Source organism: Asterias rubens, chromosome 1, assembly GCF_902459465.1.
Source record: "Asterias rubens chromosome 1, eAstRub1.3, whole genome shotgun sequence".
In the NCBI taxonomy this organism is placed as follows: domain Eukaryota; kingdom Metazoa; phylum Echinodermata; class Asteroidea; order Forcipulatida; family Asteriidae; genus Asterias; species Asterias rubens.
In genome coordinates this window covers 21,950,990-21,973,923 of record NC_047062.1, presented here as the reverse complement: position 1 = coordinate 21,973,923, position 22,934 = coordinate 21,950,990, and the positions used below count along the sequence as shown (strand labels likewise).

The following is a 22,934-nucleotide window of genomic DNA, read 5'->3' as shown; positions in this document are numbered from 1 at the left end:
CACATTGATTTTCATAGTCATTACAAAACATATATACAGATCCTTTTAACATGGAGGAAACTCGAAACATGTTTTGCAAAATTATTTTTAGACGAAGGGGTTGAACAGTTGAAGCATGAAAAGTTGTCAATTCTGTACATGACTGATTACACTGAACTATTTAATCACAACGGCGGGAGGACGAACAGACATCGCACCTGCCGTGTGCTATTATTTGATGTCATCATTTATGGGAGTGCCACGGTTACCGTTAGTGCACTGACGTAGTGTGGTTTTGTTGTGCATCTAGACACACGTTTCCCCCCGCCAAGCAGACTGCAAAATGAACCATAAAAAAAAAACCTCACGTCCAACCTTCTTACCCCATCCTTTCAATCCTGTATTTATAAGTTGTATTCATCCGTCTAAAAAAAAAAAATATGAGCTCGTAGAAAAGTGTTTGGGTTCGTTGACAACAATAGCAATTGTAGTTTCAGGAGACGCATAAATAATGTTCCCATGGACAACAAACTCGGCAAACTTCCAGAAACCCCCCCCCCCCCCCGTCAAATATGACATCATTTGTTTTGGTTGATGGACCCCCTCCATCCCTTTGTTCAACGTATACTTCCTCAAAGGGTTGAGGCAGTCTTTTTCAGCGCTAACCTATAACAAAATAATGGCTATATATTTTTTTTAAACGATTTTCCGGGTTCGCTTTTTATTGGAACCATCAATGGCAAGTCACGACATGGTACAGAAACTCGTCAGAAGAATTGGGGGGGGGGGGTCCCAAAAGTGCAGATATTAAGATTAATAATGTGCTATTAGTTAAAATAGCAAACTCAGATTCGGTGTGTTTTCCAAATTCTAAAATAAGGGTTCTCTTTTCGCCACATCCATATTGATAATACACACATCACTACCCAATTTGGTTCATTTATTATTGGATTTAATTAAAAGGAATGCCTTACGTTTGGTAACCACTCTTTAAATTAATGGCAGTAAAAACAACTTTGGTTAGGGGCATTAGCGTATGGGCTTATTGGAAAAGAAACAGTTTTTATGGACCAGTTTGAATAATCACGACAGTAACGCTTATCAGATTGTGTGTTCCTATGGATTATTCTTCCAGCATGGACAGTATTCGCTCCAGATGATTTTCGGCGATATCTCTAAAGAAAAAAAGAAGACAAAAACGCTTTTGAAAATTAAATTTTGCTCTTGCTATCAGTGTTGCTGTATATCTACATTTATAGGATTAATACATAGTCTTTGGACACATTACTTATGGCAGAACCTTTTCCACCTAGTTGACGTGTTGTATAACAAACAAAACCCATAAATTGCTGAAAATCAACAAATTTCCACTACATACACCAATGGCTCAAAACTTTGACCTGCTTTCACTCAATCTCATGCCATCGTGGGTGACGGTATATAATGTCCATAACATGGAGATTGACAAACAAGAGCTGTTAACACTGATTAAACAACTAAATGTCACGCGACGCATATTAATTGAAGTCTTTGTGGATTTTGGCGTCCATGCATAGGTTCACATAATTAATAAAACGTACATTGTGATTCCAGATGAGGTTTCAATTATGGAATTTATTATTACGGTAGATTAATATTGGACATTATAATCTAATATAATATAATATAATATAATATAATGCAAGGCAGTTATTTTGATGTAGGGGCCTACCGCGACTGAAATCAAACGGGCACTATACATTAGCACTGGACACGATTTGGTAATTGTCAAAGACCAGTATTCTCACTTGGGGTATCCTAACATTTATGCACACAAAAAAAACAAATCTGTAAAAAAGTTGGTTCAAAATTAGGCATCGAAGTTGCAAGAAAATAATGCAAGAAAAATAACCCTGTTGTCAGATGCCCGGAAAAATGCTTCGGGCCTGAAATCTTTCTCAGATTATTTTTTTTTATAGTGAGAATAATGAACTCTCTCTCTCAAACACTACGTTACTTCGAAGGGAGTCGTTTCTCACAATGTGTTACAACAGGCCTACTATCAAATCTCTCCATTGCTCGTTACCAAGACAGTTTTTATGCTGATTTGGGTAATCACCAAACGTGTCCAGTGCCTCGCAAAACCGCACCACAGACACAAGAAAAACTCATCAAAACTGAGCAGTAAAGGTTTAATTGCACTTCATTCTGAGCCTTTTCATATAATAGGGCCTACGTGACGACTTCGATTTATCAAATCCCGAATACGAATCGAGTGCTTTGGTGGGTAATTTCCCACACATGGCGAGGTTTCAAACAAAGTGGGTTCCAATCAGGACAAATTAACAATTCCATGCATCAATGCGCTTTTCAGTGCCCTGGTAATTTTGCCAATAATATTCCTGTAATCTTTCTCAGCTCCCTGGGATTATACATCCCAGGAATGCTGTTTTTTTTTCGAAAGTTTTTTTCCAACACAATATCAACCTCTACCCTCGCAGGTAGGCCCCATGCACAACATAACAAATCTGTAAAAATTTGGACTCAATTGGTCATCGAAGATGCAAGAGAATAATCAAAGAAAACCACCCTTCTTGCACAAATGTGTGTGCTTTCAGATGCCTAATAAAAGGCCTTACAGTCATAGAAGCCGTTTCTCACAATGTGTAATACTATCAACAGCTCTCCATTGCTCGTTACCAAGGTTTTTTTTTGCTAAACATTAATTGATGTGATTACCAATAGTGTCCAGTGCCTTTACACTGACATAGAGAGAAATACGAAAAATGCACAAATGAAAACTTCATTAAATTCTTTCAAAATATGGAAAAAATGATTGATTGTCTGTGCAAGCAAGCACCAGCAACAAAAACCTACCACAAAGACCACGTATTTGCAGGGCTTCAACATGGAATGGCACCAGGCCACTCTCGGCATAATATGAAGCTACGCTCTGCTGAACGCACTTTATTCGTTTAGGGCGTTTTTCCCTCCCACGCTTCGAAATAAAATAATGACCAACGTATGTTTCCACGTGGAAAATAAACAGACTATTCAAATAACTACGTGCAAACACCATATAGGAGTTTCAACATCATGAAACACTAGGACGACAACCAGCTTAAAAACAGTTATTTAAAATTCCTGTTCAGTACGTGTGGCTTCACCATTTTATTTCAAACCAGCTTATTGAGACGGTACATTAATAGTACATTTTAACAACATAATTTCTTCATTTATGTATTCCGAAGCAAAGTTTTTATAGTCCAAGTACAGCATTTGGCATGATAGACACAAATAGGAAAACTTCCTAAATCGAAACTTGTTTTCGTTTTCTAAACTCCAACTAAATAATCTCAAACACTGCCATTTTCCAGTGTTTATGACTTAGGACCAGTCATATCTCTTAGCATTGCCTAGGACTAGTCCTAAGTTAGGACTACCCCTAAGTTAGGACTACCTTTGTGAAATCCACCCCTGGTCTTGGTTTTTATCAAGCTAGAGATTCTTCAGAAGGAAATTCACACCATGCAACCACCACGTACTTGAGGTACCAGGCAGATAGATATCTGACCCTTGGAAAAAAAAGTAGAACACTTTTTATTGTGAGAACGAGTTTAGACAGGCTTTTCAGACTATTTGTTAATAACTTCCGTGATTTGTTCTTTCAGGGCAAAAAAAAAACCCAAACCACCAACCAGGAAATCAGATTGAAGTAGGAAGAAAATCATGCTTGGGTGTATAATACACATTCTGGCTAGAAGACCAATTTAGCTCTGCCAAACATTTGGATCTTGCAATCAAGAAGACTGTGGACAACAATCAGTGAGATATTTAGAATTACATTCAACATAATAGGGAGAAGTTTCGTAATAAGTGAGTTTTCAAATTTGCCCATCTGAATATGCAAAGATTGGTTTATTTTCAGGAAACTTTATGCAGAATCAGGGAGAATGCTAATTCCTCCTAATATACAGACTAGATTTGTCTGTGCTTGGCAAAATTGTTCACAAGCCAACCTTATAAAAATTGACCTGCCAGGGGAAAATCAAATTTACTTCTTGATTTAAAAAAACAAAACCAGTCCCTGGGTATTACATGTACCTCTAGGAATGGAAAATATGCTTCAAGATTAATTCTTTATACAGTATAAACGACCTAGTACAGTATCAGGTGATGAAGAGGAAACATGTATAATGATGCCACAGATAAATTTACAGCTAAGCTAAAATAAAAACCACAAAAAAACAAACAATCTAACCAAATCACAGACACATTTTCCCTCCTTCACCAACACTGGCCCAAACCCAAACCGTTTCGAAGTGCTTTGCATCGGGATAAAGAATATTACATATATTTGTGTTTCAACAATACATTGCTGTGTGCTAAGCTTGTTACATTCCCCTGTACTTCCCCTTGTAAAAAAAAAATCCCATGTTGTTATTACTCAGGTGGGATTCCAACCCGCGGCCTTTGCCATTCTAGAGAAAAGGTTTTACCACTAGACCACTGAGCTTGCAAAGAAATATTGTTAGCCCAACATTTACTATTTACCCAGAAGAATTTTACTTGGGGTGGGGGGGGGGGGTAACAAACAGCTCTACTAACGATCTTTGAAAACAAAAATACAAAATACCACCCTGACTGTTTCTAGAATTTAAATTCTTTGTATTTCTTTGCTGCTTTTCCGCTGTCTTGGTTCTGCTTCTTTCTCTTGTTCTGAAAAAAGGAAGTAGAGACAACAAATTTTATTGATTAATGACGGAACGAGAAATGGGAAGTGAATACACTAAATTAAAACCACAAACCACATGTGCACATAGTAAGTATGTTTAATCACCATTACAAAAATTGCATACATAGGCCTACTTGCATATTTCTGTCGTTAACTATGAGGGAAATATACACGTACCAATTTGAACAATATTTAACGAGGGCGACCTATCCAGCACAATTTATCATTCACTCAGTGCCCTCATATTTACAACAAAATACTAGGCCTATAAAAACTTGGGCAGAAATGGCATGAATAAAAAATAAAACCCCCAAAATCATTTAAAAATTAAACAGTTCATTCATAATCAGAAAGTTTTGATGGAAAATTTACATTCTAGAAAAATAAATGTGAATAGATGGAATGGGAGTAATTTCATGCATTTTAAGCTGTAAAATTACCCTTTGTTCGAAACAAATTGCCAATTATAGAAATACAAATTATAGACAAAACAACAACATCTGGCCAGAACACCAAGGGCGCACAATCAAGTTCATTGTAAAATTTGTAATATTGAGTCACAGACATAAACAAATTATAAAACCATTACAAACAAATTACAAATCCAATATATTATCCTTTTCATGGTGCTGATTGAGAGAGGGATTGTATTGATTTTAGGGTGTTAGGAATTGTGTGTTTTTTCCACTGATAGCTTATATCTATTCCTGATTCAGTAATTATTGAGAGAGAGAGAAAAATAAATGAAAAAAAAAAAAATGCGCCAAAAACCCACAGCACCATAAAGTAATCACATTTTCCAGGGGTCCTTTTTAGCAAGGGGCCCTACATGTACAAACCCTAACTGAAAAAAAAAACACAAAACGAAACTATGAAAATAACAACAGATGGTGCATTTTCAATGATCTAATTCAACGCTCCCTTAAAATAAACCATAAATTCTTGTGAAACGAGTCCCACAAAACCATGGCATATAAGGTACAAAAAGCCCACGCAGAGGTTAATCAGATTGGGAAAAAAAAAAAACACAGGCATTCATGTAAGAAACATGGGATTTCTAAAGTGAAGTATAAATGAAATTCAATTTACTCCACAAGGAAGTAACGGTCTATTGATATTGCCAAAGAGGTATTGTAACCACAAATCCTTTCCCTGATTAAACATGCAGGTTTATTATTGCAAAATATAAATCAGAAAATCAACCACTTTTTTAAAACTCTCTGTGCGGTTTTGTTCAGGTTTTATATGGCGCTATTTCTGAAGGTCAACTACTTGAAAAGATACACAACTGATTTTTGAAACATGTAGCTGACTTGAAAATGGAAAACAACTCAGCAGTTCTGACATTTACAGTTTATTGTTCCATCATGGATCTGCCTTAAAAAAGTGTATTTTCCTGTTTTAAACTGAGATTCGAGAAGTTATCAATGTTGCAAAAATTATCTGATGGTTAATTACCAATCAATAATTCAGCACTTTGTATCAGGAGAGAAATAAACACCCTAAAAAAACCAAATTGGAATATATATACTCTTCTTAAAGCCAATCGTGTATCAATCCCTTTCAGAAGCAGTGACATAACATTATTACAGCAAGGTCAGAAACACATAAAAATCACAAAGGTAACATTATAAGGTTTGCACACACAAATAATATATTGCAGCCTTCATCACAATATGCAAATAGTTAAAGCAGGTAAATCAAATCACTCATTTATATGAGTATTCAAAGTGTATGCAAATGATCATTGAATCTCAGAATAAATTCACATGAAGTAAAACCACATTCTCAATATATACAAAGTATCAATGTTGTCCACGTTAGGTTTGCACACACAATACATGTGAAATTATTGCAAGCCACATCACAATATGCAAATGGTTAAAGCAGGTAAATCAAACCACAAATTAAATGAATATAGAAAGTGTATGCAAACGATCATTGAATCTCAGACGAAATCACATGAAGTAAAATCACATTTTCAATATTAGCATAGAATCAATGTTGTACAAATTAGATAATGCAACACAGCATAAAACATCAATAATTTCTTTCACCTCTAGGGCCATTCTCAGCCGTTATGTTTCCCCATTGATTTTTCAAAAACAAACAACTAGTGTCAAATCATTGATTGATTTGCCACATCTCTTGAATCAACCAGAAGAGGGCAGTATACATAAAAAAGGACAACGTAAAAAGCAGACACCATAAAATTCGTTGGAGCCAAATATCTTTTACTGCTGTTTAATACAACAAATAAAGCTTAGCACAGACACAGATTACCAGCTTACCTTTTGCTTAGCGGCATGCTCAGCCACCATGTCACTGAAGTCTTCCTTCTCAAGCTGACTCTGTTGCTCTCGTACTTGCTGCTCATATCTGAAACATTCAAAGAAAGAAATAGATGAGAGTGAGACTTCAGATGCATCTGACAATTTAGGAATTGTATTGGTTTCATTTACCAATAGTCTTTGACAATTACCAATAGTGTCCAGTGTCTTTAATACCGACATTAAACAACACACAGGACCTACACCTTTACGTCCCATCTGAAGGGCAAAGTAATTATGAAGAAGAAGATTAAGTGTCTTGCTCAAAAACACAAGTATCAAGTGAAGTCCTGAAGTCTTTTATTATTTGAAAAAGAATTAATCACTTTCTCGAAAACAACATTACTTCAGAGGGAGCCGTTTCTCACATTGTTTTATGCTATCAATAGCTCTCCATGGTTCGTTACCAAGTTTTTATGCTCACAATTATCTTATTACAATTACCAACAGCGTCCGGTGCCTTTAAACGAGTCGGTATATACAAAACCAGAAACGTTTGAGCTGCAAAATAGATAAGATTTCTGAATAGATTGAAATTGACTTACTTGGCCGCCATTGCTGCTGTATCCAGATCCAGCTCGCTGGGGTCCAGGGTGATGGCCACACCCTCGGCAGTCCCTCCAACCTTCTTGGCCTACAGTAATCAAAGGGTCAAATAGTCCAGTTTTAATATACTCAATTTGAAATCATGTTTTTAAACAAAATGGTCAGAAACTGTACAAATCAAAATTTCAATAAACCTTTCTATTGCAGTGAGTTTTTGCCAACCAAGGTTGGAAGCCATAAATGCAAAGTGAAACCAGATAGCCATAGTTTGTAATTATCAGACATGATATTTGGTCCTTGGATATAGAAGGAATATTTTATTGAGTACATCGGCTGACCTACATGTACACATCTAATGTAGGCTTTCATAGACTTTTTAGGCTATTTAGTCACAATTATTCTGATTTTTGTAAGGGAAACAAATAATATCAGAAATCAGACTTAAGTATAAAGAAAATATCATGCCTAAATAAATGATACACGAAATTGAAATTGTTGGAAACAAAGCAACCAGTCATGTTTTGGTATTTTTCATTGAAAGGTTGCAAAACTGCTAAACTGTTTGCTTGCCATTGACAGGTGGTAAGAACAAAGCTCGAGATCTAAACTCTACTCACCGCTGATGTGTCGTAGACGTGGGCTGATCCCATCATGGCCCCGCCCACTGATGTTCGCGTCTCAGGGAGGATGGTGTACAGTGACGGGGTCTCGCCTCCCTGGTCCATGGCGTCCTCGATCTTCCTCTTGCGGAGTTCGATCATCTCGGGTGTCTCCATGCCAGCCGGGATTGAGGTCAGGCCGCTGGGAGTGATCAAACCACTAGTAGTGAGGAAATAAAAAGAAAGGCGTTGTTAGTAAATTGCTTTTAAAGATGCATCAGTGTTTTAAAAATAAAACAACCCTTAACTTGGTTTTAATCTTTGCATGGTGGGAAAACAATCAAGGTTTTGAACACTTTGCAATTATCCTTTGTTGAGTTGTAGTGGTTTTGAAAAGGACTTGTGGTGAAAGAAATTGACGTTTCGATCGATGTTCTTGGACAGTCTTCAGTGGAAAAGCATGAGTAAAAATAATCATCACTCTATCTTTTCAGAACTATCACCACTCAGAACTATCACCACTTAGTAGAGAAACAGTTACACAGTGGTGCTGCAAATGCTGGAAATTCCTATCTATGGATGCTCATAAATAATGTGACAAGTGTTCATTTAATGTTCAGTAGTCAGTGGTCATTTAATGATTCTTTACAAAATGCTTTTCTCCTTAATTTCTCCAGCCGACTGCTGTCTGAGTTTGTCCCATGCATCATTGTCTCAAGTCTCATTTATTTAGTATACAGATTTCGACCAGTGGTCACAAGTTTGTAAGCTTGCATAGGCTGCCGATCGCTGAGGTCAATCAATGGAGACATACCATCATGGCTCTAGTTTCTTAAGTCTTCAGTGCTCTGGTTCATCTCTACCGAAAAAGAAGACATTACAACATGGTTGCCACTTATCAACGACTTTTCCTCCCAGGACATACAGAATCTATAGTGAGATGAGACTTACCCGTCTGCCGGCGTGATAAGACCCGTCTCATCAACCTCCCCATCCTCCTCCTCTTCGCTCTCTTCCTCGGAGGAAGATTCCTCTGACTCGCTCTCTAGCTCACCCCATCGGGTGTGGTCAACCTCTTCTTCTTCTTCTTCCTCCTGAAGACAAAAATGAACAAAAATGAACGGACAAGAGAAACACAACTAACAGGTCTATAAGTCCATTGTCCAACAAAGAAGTTGTGTATTGAAAATGTGTAACATATAGTTAATAATAATAACAGCTATTTCTTATATATCACATTTCACAATAATGTAGTGCCCTGGTCATTGAGCCAATAACATTCCTCAGCTGCCGTGGCACTCCAAAGGCTTTTTTTCATACTCAATTTAAACCTCTACCCTCACAGGTACCCATCTTTATACCGCTGGGTGAAGAGAAGCAATATTAGTAAAGTATCTTGCTGAAGGACACAAGTGTCACGACCGGGATTCAAACCCACACTCTGATGACTTAACTACCAGAACTTTGAGTTTGTTGCTCTCAACCACTCAGCCATGACACCCGATTAATTATGAAACGCTTTCAGAATAATTTGATTGAATGCATTCTACCAAAATCTAAGAATCCAACATCCCAATCGAGCACCCCAAAATTATTTCCAGCTTTAATATGGCTTTATTTGTTTTACCTTGAAATCTCCTGCATTGGTACCAAAGACATCTCCATACAAGGGTTTACCCATTTCATCAACTGGCGGCTTACCCCATCCTCCAGCGTGATAACCGAAGGAGCAAGTCTGAAATGAGAATAATCAAATGAAGAAATGGTTATAGGAGTGATTGAGCACATTATATTTACGAGTGCTTTGCAGACAGTTAATTACTGTAAATAGACTCGGTACAAAATTTGGAGAAAACTATAGTATCTTTTAAATGTGGGCCTTAATTCAACAGTTGCTTAGCGGCTGATTTTGTCCTTACTGTGTTATTTCCATTTCACAGCACTGTTAAAGGCATGTTAACCTTCCAGCGGTTACTGTAAGCAAAGAATGACTTAACAATACAAATCCATGGAGAATGTGCAAGCTGTCCCCTTAATTTTCTTGCTAACCTGTGAAATATGTTTCCAGTTCACAGAGAAGTCAGACCTCCAGCTTTCTGGTATTGCTACCATTAATAATTTTGAAGGATTATGGGGTCTTTCTTACCTCTGGGATGGGTGCATTGAGCCCTGGAATCTTCAGATTAGGGTAGGAGGGTGGCGGCCCGTACCTCTGCATTGCGATCAGCCAAGGCGGTGGGTACTTCAAGGAATTCTGTGTGAAGAAAAATGTAACAGAATTTATTGCAAACTTTTGAAGTAGTGCACATAGTATGTATGAATTACGCCTTGGGACGCGGGATAAAAATGAACACGACAATGGAATCAGACCCCAACATCTAGAAATTATGACAACAAAATGTTCATTACTTAAACATAAACACAATTATGCAAATAGTGAAATGTCCCTTTGAATGGCTACTACTGTTCATAGAGTCGTGAGTTTAAGAGTTAAAATTGCATCCAATTATAATTTTTTTTAATTAGAAATTACTTTTTAGCACCATTAATTTTTAGTGATAAATTGATCATATGAACATATTAAATGTTTCCTAGTTGCTTTTGCAAATGACAACCACCCAAAACAAGTCTAAATAGCACCCTCAAGAGTCCTGTTTCCCTTTCTGAAACCGTATATGTGGTCAGGCGATCTATATATCTAATATATATTTTTTACAACCATTTTTCGGAATGGATTTAAAAATCAGTCTCTAGCGACCGATCGGCATGTGAAAGAGTTAAGCAAAAACACATTATAAAATAATAATTTAGAAAAGAAAGATGAAGACGACAACGAAGAGAAGATGAAAAGATATATTATTAAATGGAAATCCTGCTAAATTCGAAAGGGCACTATTAATTAGGAGTCAGATTTGAGATGGACTTACAGGACCAATGGGCATCCCTAGAGCCGTCTTGAGATCGTCTGATAACTCTCCTGGCTTCTTCTCTTTCAGTCTTGTCTCAAACTCTTTCCCCTCATAGTACAGGTCACCATGGATGGTCATCTTTGGTTTGGTTTGCCATCTGTTTCAAAAACAGAATCACGTATTAATATAATAATTCATGAGTTGTGGGCTTGAATCCCAATCAAACAATGCGCCTGTGATTGTTTCATAGAATTCGGGAAAGTACTAAGAAAGTATCAATGCCACAAACATCAGAGTAAGGGTCAAACCAAAATTAATATTCTTTATTCCTGATGCAAATTTAACATCTTAAAACACATATTCATAGTTAATCACTTCATGTACATTTCTTCAAAACATCAATCTGTTCTCAATTTGACCACAAACATTGCTTAACAGTTTGCTTTAAGGCAAAGTTGAGCAGGATACAGTCACATGTGGGGTATGTGATATAGAACTCTAGCAGGTTCACTTATTCTGATAAGCAAAACTGGTATAAAATACAACAATTACACTTGAATTAATACCTAAAAACTTAAGAATTTGTATTTTTATGGGGTGAAGGGTTCTCTATTGAGATAAATGCTACATACTTGAAGAAGGCGTCATGAAGTTTCTGGTAGTCGATATCAATCTTTCCCATCTTGGGCCGGACCTTTTGTCTCATCTTAGTCTTCATTGTCTGCTGCTCTTCCTGATACAAACAAAACAAAAACAAAAATAATGTTACCAAATGCAAGACATTTCAAACTTTTTAAATTCTCAACCCTTACTAGGCAAACTACACTTACACAGCTAGCACCGAATATTGACACTTGCAAAGTAAGGGAGAATGGTGTTTGTAAGGGGAGAATGGTGATCGTCAGCTAAAAACTTGCTAAGCACAGAAAAATCTTGCTTAACAGAAACGAGTTACCAGCCAAAACTCAATAAAGTTTACTTTGTTGCAACTGGTGCCCCACTAATTTTTTTGCTAATAGCAAAGAAATTTACAAGCAGTGTTTTCTGCTAAACAGCTTTTTGAAAGTGGGCTTAGAATGAGAAGCGTCTTTTATTTAGTTGTTTACCTTTTCCTGCAGGGCTTGTCTCATCTCCATGATGCCAGTCCTCATGATGAACTCTGGCAGCTCAAAGGGGGGTTTCTCGATACCTCGTTTACCCTGTAGATACTTCCGCTTGAAACACCAATGTCTTGGCACTGGCACGGTGTTCCTGTAGGCCTGCAAATAGCAGATGGTCAAATAAAAGCATGTGAGAAATAAACACAAGGTTGATTGAGGATAACATGAATCTGGGGTCGTGTTTTGGCGGTCGTAACCAAAAGCTGTTTTAGTCATTGGCCACTGATTAACCAATGGCCAATTTAACCAAAACAGTCATTGGTTACAACTGCCAAAACACTACCCTCGTTTCATTAAATTTTTTGTTTTTGACAGAACAAGAAACAAAACAAAGACAGTTATTTACAATTGTTACAAGTGTAGAGACATAACAACAGTAGGATGTAGAAGTGAGTTCAAATATTCTTGATACTCCCTTGTGGGAGTTTGACGAGCTCCCTTGACGGGATGATCATCTAAAAAAACCCTACTGTACAATCTGGAGCATTCTAAATGGTTTTCTCATGATGATTTTTGTGAAACTAAATTGTTGGCGTATCGGCCGAAATTTGTGCGTATCGGCATGCAATTGGAGAGTTTTGAGATGCTGGTGGCAGCAGACATAACGGTACTTTTTTGCAGCTCTAAGCGTGCGTGCACTCTAGTATTGCACAAGTATGTCTGAGCATGCGCACTAATGGCAAGAACTGTGAAAAGGACAGTCCATAAGTCTCCCATTGTATTGGCCTGATACGCTAGCTTTATGCATGGGGGAGAACCCTGTGTCCATTATTATTATTATTCAGGTTACCTTGAGATAGACAAGAAGCTTAGGGTCCCTGGCTGTGACGTCGTGCATCTCAACCACATCTGGTCTGTGTACAAGCTGCTTCAGCTCAGCCACACTCAGACGATTCATCTTGCGCATCTTCTTCTTGGACATCCTCGGACCGTCGTCATTGTTGTCCTAAAGTGGGCAAGAGTAAGCACAAAGTTTTTAAATGTTTGTTTGCTTTTTATCTAGTTGGTTGGACTGGGTTTTGTGAAATATAGTATCTCACAGGCATTGTGTCTTGACCCTTTTGAACTCGTTAAGATTTGCTTAGCAAGAAAATCATATTTTATTATCAGTTGATGTTGAAATAATGCAGTGTATCAACCAACTGAGAAAAAAATAACCTTGCTCTTTGAAGAGATATAAGTACAAGTTTAACCCTTATTCTGTACAATTTGGATTTTGCAAAATTCGAGCAAACTAATGGAGCAACAGAACATGAGCAGTAATCCACTGAATCAAACTACACGTAGTATATTGCAAGTGAAACCATAGACTGATATAGCTTAAGCCCGGTCCATACTTCCTGTGAATGCGATACAAACTTTGACGTCTCAAATTCGCAAGGGATAATTCGCATCAGTTATATTAAATGAATTGGCACGTATCATCTGACTTGTGCTCAACTCCTACAAAACATTTGCTTCGCATTCGCAGGGAAGTATGAATTGGGCTTAACTCCATCACTGAAATCCACCACTTTTGCTTCTCCTACCCTTTCCATGTCGGAGTCTGAATCTGAGTCGTCATCATCCGACGTCTTCTTAGGTTCATCTTTCTTCTTCTCTGGCTGTTTCTCCACCTTCACTTCTACTTTGCTCTCTGGCTTGGCTGGCTCAGACAACTGAGGAAAAAATAATAAATCCATCAAAATAAAACAAATTTACTAAAATACAGGATCAGATAACCCTTCAACCAGATTTCTTAGTAAATAAATTTACAAGCCTTAACAAGCCTCGACTCTCCAGTTTCCAAAACAACAGTTGAGCAACAGAATTCTGTACCTTGAACGCCTCAAAGATTCTGCTGAACTGCCTGACGGCGGGGTCACTCATGTTGATTGGCTCAGGGACGTACTCCACCTCTACCCCAGGGTCACTATCAACATCCTTGGCTTCAGACTGACCATGCTCAGCAGACTGCTTCTGTTCAGCTCTCTTGGCGGCATTCCTTCTCTTCTTCTTCTTCTTACGTCTTTGATTTTTGGTCTTTGAAAGGAAAACACAAAATATTGATTTGATTAAAATAAAATACAGGAAGTGGTTAAGAGCAACAAACTTAACCGTCTACTTTGCTTCAAATTGTGAAGAGGATGGTAAAAAAAATTGCAACCAACAAATTGTAATTTTCAGCAAACCCTGTTGGAAGAAAGTTAGTTACTTTACACTTTGCTTCCCGACTGAATGCATTGAAGGGGTCAAAAGTTGGTATTCCTTACCAGTTTCTTGTTCTGTTGAGATGGGCCCTCAGAAGAGGCTTCCTCAAAGCCTTCGTCATCTTCCTCTCGTTCAAGGTCCTCCTCTTCTTCTGCATCTCGTTCCTCTGATTCCATTCGACGACCCTCAAACTCCAACGAGTCTGTAGAACGCATTACAAGATGATAAATTATAAGTTAATAAATTAAACAGAATCAAATAAAAAATCCTATTCCATAGTGTATCCCAAATCAGTCTTTTGTGGCTTGCTCAGATCAAGAGAAAAAAAAGCTATGTATTTCAAATTGATTTGGGGTTGTAACGAGCGGGAGCTAGAGAGGGATTTGAACCAGCGACCCCACAATTGATTGAAATTGGGCCCGATAGTTTTTTTGGTGATATTTGAATTAAGTTCTGATAGAATTTGTCCCACATTTTGACGAGAAGAACTATTAGAGACAAATGCTTTACCTCCTTCATTGGAAACTCCAAGCTCCTGAGCTCGGACGTTCTTGAAGGCAAGTACTTTCTCCAAGGCTTGGGGTAGTTCAATATCAGCTTTCATCTCATCTTCATCATCTGCTGAGGGAAAGGAGAATAATGAAAATCAGTGGCTAGAACTGGACATAGAGGTGGCATTCAGGAGATCTCATTTAAGAACTGAAAGCTCAAATTCTTTAAGGTCCAGTGAATGCAGCGAGTGCACTACATCCTGGGCCCAATTTCATAGAGCTGCTTAACGGCCAATTGTGTGATTCCCTTTTTGTTGCGTTGCTGACTGCAAGCACACAAAAAGGCATGCTAATCTTTCGGTGCTTACTGTATGAAAATGAATGATGCAACAATGTAAACCCATGATGGAAAAGCAAGCTTGCCCCTAACACAAAAGTTTGCTAACAAAATGTTTCAGTATCATTCAGTGTGCACAAAGTGTGTTCAGTCTAAAATAATTTACTATGCAAAAATGCTTGAAGAAATCGCTGCAGGACTGTGGTCGGTTCTGTAAGGCTTGCTTTAAAGTTTCAACCATTGTGCTCAACTTCTAGATGAAAGTAACTCCCGAGAATGTATGCGAGTGCAACTAGGTTACGATACTTTTATCAATAAAATCCAGCAATAATTGAACAAGAATTATCTCTGTCGCGGTTCTGATGAGGCTTTTGAAGGGAAAAAAAGGTCCCACATTCAGAGAGTTGGTATACTTGCCTTGGTCATCGTCTTGTCGAGATGGGCTGTCGATATCTGGATCTGATGTTCCTGGTGGTCCCATCCCCCTACTGGGTCCATGGCGACCTACTCCAGGGGGTCCTCCTGGTGGGCTTCTTTGACCCCTCTGAGGAGTCGGCAAAAGAGGAGCTGGAGAAAAATAAATAATAACACTACATTTCATAAGGGTAGTCGGGATAAATAAGTGGTTTCTGTCCCTGCCTTTCCAAAAATGCTGCTTGAAATACTTCTTTGCTCCAGTCACAACAATGTACATTTTAACTTTAAAAGTAATTTTGGAGGATAACTTGTTTCTATAAAGCAGAACTTTTCTGTGCTCAGCAAGTTTTTGTGATTTACAGGCTTAATGAAATTGGGCCCTGGGCCCAATGCGGGCCTTGGGGCCCATTGTGGGCCCTGGGCCCAATTTCTTAGAGCTGCTTAACGGTAAGCAAATTTTGTGCTTACTCAAGCAGAAATATTTGCTAAGGTGTAAGTGTGTTGCACAAGTTAGCAAGAAAACTAGGAGGCAATATTGCCCGTTCAACATGAATTTGCATTGTGACGTCATTTATTTTAGTGGAGTAAGCACCAGAAGGTTAGCAAGCCCTTTCAACAAATAGCAGCGCTATGAAATGGAAATCGCACCATAAGCACAAAATTGGCGTTGAGCAGCTTTATGAAATTGGACCCTGGTGACAGACTGAGTTAACCTGAATGACTTACATCTGTTCTTATGCTGGTGCAGCATGTCCTTCTGCTGTTGGACCTTTTCCTCCTCGTGCCGTTGCATCTCCACGGCGAGTTGCTGCTGACGTAGTAGCTCTGCCTCTTTGGCTTGCTCTTCTTCTTGCTTCTGCTTTTCCAACATCATCTGGAAAGATTTCCAAAACATAAACAGTTTTAGACTTTGTCTTCGAGTAAGATCCCTCTATCAGAGACTTAAAACAGCATAAGTTTAGTAACTATTTTTTCTACAACGGAGACAAAAACAAGAGGAATCCAACCAGAGAAAAACTTACCTGGCGTTGCTTCTCAGCCCTTTGCTGTTCTTCAAGCATCTTCTGTTGCTGAAGGACCTTCTGTCTCGTTTCCTCATCTTGGCGCAACTTCTCTTCCTGACGCTGCCTGATTCTTTCCTGCTGCTGCTGCAGCAGTCGCTGCTTCTCTCTCTCGATCAACTCCTGCTGCTCAGCGAGGACCCTCTCTTCAGCCTCCCTTTCCTTGGCTGCTAGCTCGGCTGCTGCTGCAAGCTGTTGGGCTTCTAGCTCAGCTTGCTTTGCGCGGTTGATCTCCTCTTGTCTTGCTGCAGCCTCTTGCTGTTGCTTTTCACGGAGTAGCTGCTCCTCTTGCTGCTGGATTACTGCTTGCCTCCGCTTCTCCTCTTCCATCTGCTGAACAGCTTCTTGTTGCCTTCGTCGCTGCTGTTCCAGAGCCTGTTGCTGGTGTTGCTCCTCTATCAGTCGCTGCTCCTCCATCAGTCGCTGCTCTTCCATCAATCGCTGCTGTTCCAGAGCCTGTTGCTGGTGCTGCTCCTCTCTCAGTCGCTGCTCCTCTCTCAGTCGCTGCTCCTCTCTCAGTCGCTGCTCCTCCATCAGTCGCTGCTCCTCCATCAGTCGCTGCTGCTCCATGATAAGCTGCTGTTGCTTCTCCACCTCTTCTCTCTGTCGTTCCTCTTCCAGTAATCTGTGCTGCTCTGCAATCAGCTGCTGCTGGCGCTGTTCTTCAAGAATGCGTTGTTGTTCTGCAACAAGCTGCTGTCGTCTTTGGTGCTCTAACATCTGCTGCTGTCTTTGCTGCTCTTCCAGTTCCTGCTGCTGCAGAAGTCGGTGCTGTTCTTCAATCAGAACCTTTTGTCTCTCCTCTTCCAGCAACTTTTGCTGTTGACGTTGCTCTTCTATGGCCTGTAACTGTCGCCGGCGAATTTGATCTTCCATCATCTGCCTTTGACGCTCCTGTTCTTCAAGTTGCTGTTGATGGTGTCTCTCCTTTTCCTTCTGCTGCTCAATTATCAACTGTCTTTCTTCTTCTTCTTGCTGCTTGAGACGTTGTTGCTCCAGAAGGCGGTGCTGTTCCAACAGCTGCTGTTGCTGCTGTTCTTGCAACAGCTGTTGATGGGCCTGGTCAGCTAGGGCCTGCTGTCGCTGCTGCTCTTCCAGCTGTTGAACTCGAAGCTGCTCATGAAGCTGTTGTTGCTGCTGCTGCGGCTGCTCCGCCAATCGCCGCCTTTGTTGCTCCTCAAATACCATCTGTTTCTGTTGTTCTAATATACTGTGCTGCTCTTGGAGCTGCTGCTGCCGTTGCTGCTCCGCCAGGATTTGCTGTTGATGTAATAACTGCTGCTGTTGTTGCTGCTGCTGGAACATCAGCTGCTGCTGCTGCTGTTGCTGGAGAAGCCCATGGGGTGGTGACATGCAAGGGGCTTCTTCCTGTGAACACATATGTGTAATTTAAAATTTGTTAGACTAACACAGTTGATAGTGACCAAGCTTGTCTCCCTACAACAGATAAATGCAGGTATGTACATGAATAACAATGTGCTTGAGTAATTTGGAATCTCACCGCACAAAGCATCTATGAAAACATTGAACCTTTAGGCAAAGTGCAATTCAGTGCACATGTGTGTACAATAATCAAAGATAAGATTAAATAATAAGTATAAAGTCAAACACTGGAAAGTTCATTGCTGACACTATGAGTCAATAGTTCCCATCAGGAAAGTACAAATAGGCATAACAAATTGTACGTTTTGATTTATTTTTTCAACCGAAATGGATGTCAATCAGTCGTCGGGTTCGGGATTTATAGCATTATTTTTAAGAAAATGTTTTTCCAAGCATTTGTTGCTTTCATGCCCGATGACGTCATGTATGGGCGTCATTTTGATAATAAGTCATATTGACGGGGGCCATTTTGATTACGTCATTGCGCCCTCCTAAATAACAGTCTGTGGAGAACACTGCTTTGGCATTTGGATATATAGAAGGAATCAATGATGTAAGGATTCATTTCTTGACTTACCTCTTGATGAGAACTACCAGGAGCCTCTTGGGGCTCAGTGTGAGCTGGAAAATAAAGAAGAAGAAAACAAAGATCATTATTCACATTCAAATAGTAATAGGAAGCTGCCGTAACATCTTGAACAAAAAAATAAATGTTCAAATTTCAGACTTACAAAAAAAACACATTTGAATTCAACTGAGTAGGAATTGGCTAACGTTCCTAATGAATTAAAGTTTAAATTTAAATCTGAAATTGACTTGACTTTAATTTGAAGCCAGCAAATACTATGTGCATTATCATACGGTAATTTAAATTTACAATGTACATGCATAGCAGCTTTGGGAAGCAATGAAAGTCTGACCGACTTGGGTCAGCTTCATCATACGCCAATTCTTTGAAGATTTTGCTACGCAATAGTGCTGGATGAAATTGTTCCCTGTAAACAAACATAAAATACAACTTCACTGCTAGTTTGACGAGTTGTTTTTTTTTCTTCTTGTGTTTTATGAAGCCAAACAAATATTTACCTTGACTTTGAAGCTCTTGATCTTGGTAGAACTTATACAGTCTTTCCACGAGATCATTTTTCAACCCTGCAAGTATTTACAAAACAAAACAGACATGATACATTCAGACATCTCTGACTAAAAACACAGATCTTCGGGTGGGACTTGTGTGATAAGGATGGCGAAGAGGACACATTAAATATGATTTGGATGTAGGGGTAGGGGAAGGGGTTGGGAAGGGGTACAGAGAAGTAGGAGTTGGGTAAGGTAGTGATACAGGACGGTAAGAGCTGGTAAGTTAGGGGTACATTCTGTACAGAGAAGTAGGAGTTGTGTAAGGTAGTGGTACAGGACGGTAAGAGCTGGTAAGTTAGGGGTACATTTTGTACAGAGAAGTAGGAGTTGGGTAAGGTAGTGGTACAGGACGGTAAGAGCTGGTAAGTTAGGGGTACATTTTGTACAGAGAAGTAGGAGTTGTGTAAGGTAGTGGTACAGGACGATAAGAGCTGGTAAGTTAGGGGTACATTTTGTACAGAGAAGTAGGAGTTGGGTAAGGTAGTGATACAGGACGGTAAGAGCTGGTAAGTTAGGGGTACATTTTGTACAGAGAAGTAGGAGTTGGGTAAGGTAGTGATACAGGACGGTAAGAGCTGTGTAAGTTAGGGTTACATTTTGTACAGAGAAGTAGGAGTTGGGTAAGGTAGTGATACAGGACGATAAGAGCTGGTAAGTTAGGGGTACATTTTGTACAGAGAAGTAGGAGTTGTGTAAGGTAGTGGTACAGGACGGTAAGAGCTGGGTAAGTTAGGGGTACATTTTGTACAGAGAAGTAGGAGTTGGGTAAGGTAGTGATACAGGACGATAAGAGCTGGTAAGTTAGGGGTACATTTTGTACAGAGAAGTAGGAGTTGGGTAAGGTAGTGATACAGGACGATAAGAGCTGGTAAGTTAGGGGTACATTTTGTACAGAGAAGTAGGAGTTGGGTAAGGTAGTGATACAGGACGATAAGAGCTGGTAAGTTAGGGGTACATTTTGTACAGAGAAGTAGGAGTTGTGTAAGGTAGTGGTACAGGACGGTAAGAGCTGGGTAAGTTAGGGGTACATTTTGTACAGAGAAGTAGGAGTTGTGTAAGGTAGTGATACAGGACGATAGGAGCTGGTAAGTTAGGGGTACATTTTGTACAGAGAAGTAGGAGTTGTGTAGTAGTGGTACAGGACGGTAAGAGCTGGGTAAGTTAGGGGTACATTTTGTACAGAGAAGTAGGAGTTGTGTAAGGTAGTGGTACAGGACGATAAGAGCTGGTAAGTTAGGGGTACATTTTGTACAGAGAAGTAGCAGTTGGGTAAGGTAGTGGTACAGGACGGTAAGAGCTGGGTAAGTTAGGGGTACATTTTGTACAGAGAAGTAGGAGTTGTGTAAGGTAGTGATACAGGACGATAGGAGCTGGTAAGTTAGGGGTACATTTTGTACAGAGAAGTAGGAGTTGTGTAGTAGTGGTACAGGACGGTAAGAGCTGGGTAAGTTAGGGGTACATTTTGTACAGAGAAGTAGGAGTTGTGTAAGGTAGTGGTACAGGACGATAAGAGCTGGTAAGTTAGGGGTACATTTTGTACAGAGAAGTAGCAGTTGGGTAAGGTAGTGGTACAGGACGGTAAGAGCTGGGTAAGTTAGGGGTACATTTTGTACAGAGAAGTAGGAGTTGTGTAAGGTAGTGGTACAGGACAGTAGGCCTTGGCTAAGGTAGGGTTTTGGGTTTTCCCTGACCACTGGGTTGTGTAAACAACACTTTCACTTCACTTTGGTTTTTTTTAAGTTGTAGCCAAGCAGCAGATATATATCTTATGAATTCCACCAAGTTTTCAAGTTCTACTAGACCATTTAGTGTATTGAAAAAGGAGTAATTATTGACATTTAAAAAAAAATCTTTTTGAAAAATATCAATTTGGTTTTGGTTGGTAAAGCAGTTTTCAACAGCTCAATTCATAATGTTCAATCAGATAAAAGTAATGTTTACTTTCTATTTTCTAAGAATTAAACCACAAGGGAAACTGATTTGGTAAATTTGATACAATTTGGAGTTTAACAAGACAAGCATGAGATGCTCACCGCATTACAAGTAAATTATTTCAGTGTTCACAAAACCTTGATTGTGCTCAGCGTGCTGAGTAAATCAGTCAGGTTAGTCTATCGTAGCAGTTGATCGTTCATTCAAAGTAATAGTAAAGTTGTTGAGAGAACCTGGCAAACAAATTTTGGTTTTCGAGCAAGTTATAAATTTCGAAGAAAAATGCTCACAACTCGAAAAGCATTTGATTTTTCCCACAAAAATGTTTTTGCAACAAATTCCAGCAGTTGGGCTATCTGCAAATACATTAGCATTCAATTAAGAGTAATGTTTTACAAGCAAATGGAATAAAGATAATACATGAAGTAATACAATATTATTATTATAATAATACAACATTTACATGCAAAGGCAAAATATTATAAATTACGGAAAACAAAACAAAAACCAATACAGCACACACACGAAGGTGATGGAGTGGGCCTTCCCATAAAAAGCAAAGCTTGTCGAATATGACCCCCCCCCCCACCCATTCGATCGGTAAGTTTCATTTCCATGGTTTCATTGACATTATCAACCCGCAAGAACGAAAGCGGATAAATAAATTACTCCAGGCAAAGAGCAGAACACAAAGTGGAGTGGCCGTTGGGGCTATCGTCTATGTTTGGTTCTTTTTTTCAGTGGAAAGAATCTTTTCAAAATCAAGTTCAAGAATGGCTTTAATTTGTTTAGGCTTAGCATAAACATTATGATTGCTACCTACACTTTTTGCTAGGCTCTCTCATTTGAAGAACAAAATTATATTTATAAATTATAAATCAACTATTTTATTTTATTAACAAAAAACAAGGAAAAGTTTACGTATGGCGCCACCACTTTTTCATTCGAAATAAAATAATATAGTATCTAATTTACCTGATTGATATATCCCTTTTTGTAAAAATGAGTGAAAAAGTGGTGGCGCCATACGGAAAGTTATCCAAAAACGAATGACAAAAAAAGGCAAGTAGTGGCAGGACACAGACACTCTTTTCGGCTATCCTTGGCCCCACTTCTGTGGAGGTAGAAATAGACCTCCATGGTTTGGCCAAGTTGGCCGCACAGAAGTGGGGCCTCTCCTCACACACTTAAGATTAGGGTCGAGTTGGTGTGGGGCGAATTGAACGACAGGCAAACTTGGAGGCGAGTTAGTTCGAAATAAATAGTATAGTTTACAGTACACCAACGCACCAACACCGGTTAACTTTTACTGGAGAGTGTTTGGGAAATAAAGTAACAAACCTGAAGTTCCAAGGCCCAGCTGCTGCAACCTTTCCCTAAGATCCACCACTCGAAGCTTCCTCAGCTCCGTTAAAGAAGGGGCCATATTTTGTCGTTGTTTGTTGTCATCTGAAGAAAAAAAAATACCACTGCTTGCGCGCAGACAACGTTTGCACAACGATAGCGGACGCACACTACACACGCAATGCCATGCATGCCATGCGCTCAACAGACAGTCGAGTTGGCACAACCGGTCATTCAACACTTGTTATAACAGGGGCCGAGCTGCCCAACACATCTTGTAACGTACACGAAATAACAATGTCTCAATTGAGACGAAAGAGGGCGCAATACCACATTAACGGTCTTTTCTTTTTTTCCCAATGTTTACCCTGTTCGTGCATGTTCCCTTAAAAATAAAAGTGT

At 39.2% G+C, this 22,934-nt stretch overlaps 1 protein-coding gene across 1 annotated transcript; it reads right to left on the bottom strand.

The window, feature by feature from the left end:
• Positions 1-3,099: 3,099 nt before the first annotated feature.
• On the bottom strand, positions 3,100-22,789 carry LOC117307345 (splicing factor 3B subunit 2-like). The gene is made up of 21 exons (XM_033792071.1): positions 22,530-22,789; positions 19,203-19,268; positions 18,694-18,737; positions 16,695-18,101; positions 16,399-16,546; positions 15,673-15,822; positions 14,938-15,045; positions 14,490-14,629; positions 14,056-14,259; positions 13,767-13,895; positions 13,028-13,183; positions 12,184-12,336; positions 11,710-11,810; positions 11,096-11,234; positions 10,315-10,422; positions 9,796-9,903; positions 9,120-9,262; positions 8,187-8,388; positions 7,569-7,657; positions 6,985-7,072; positions 3,100-4,677 (listed from the first exon to the last, which is right to left on the bottom strand). Exons 1-21 carry the CDS (start codon positions 22,612-22,614, stop codon positions 4,609-4,611), a joined length of 3,837 nt encoding a protein of 1,278 aa, XP_033647962.1. The 5' UTR covers positions 22,615-22,789; the 3' UTR covers positions 3,100-4,608.
• Positions 22,790-22,934: the final 145 nt, after the last annotated feature.

Bases quoted from the DNA above. Each gene is read 5' to 3' on its own strand.
- LOC117307345 (XM_033792071.1), bottom strand. From the start codon at position 22,614: ATGGCCCCTTCTTTAACGGAGCTGAGGAAGCTTCGAGTGGTGGATCTT. The intron at 19,269-22,529 runs GTTTGTTACTTT...AAATACTTGCAG, and splicing joins GCTGGGCCTTGGAACTTCAG to GGTTGAAAAATGATCTCGTG. The intron at 8,389-9,119 runs GTAAGTCTCATC...CCTCACTACTAG, and splicing joins CTTATCACGCCGGCAGACGG to TGGTTTGATCACTCCCAGCG.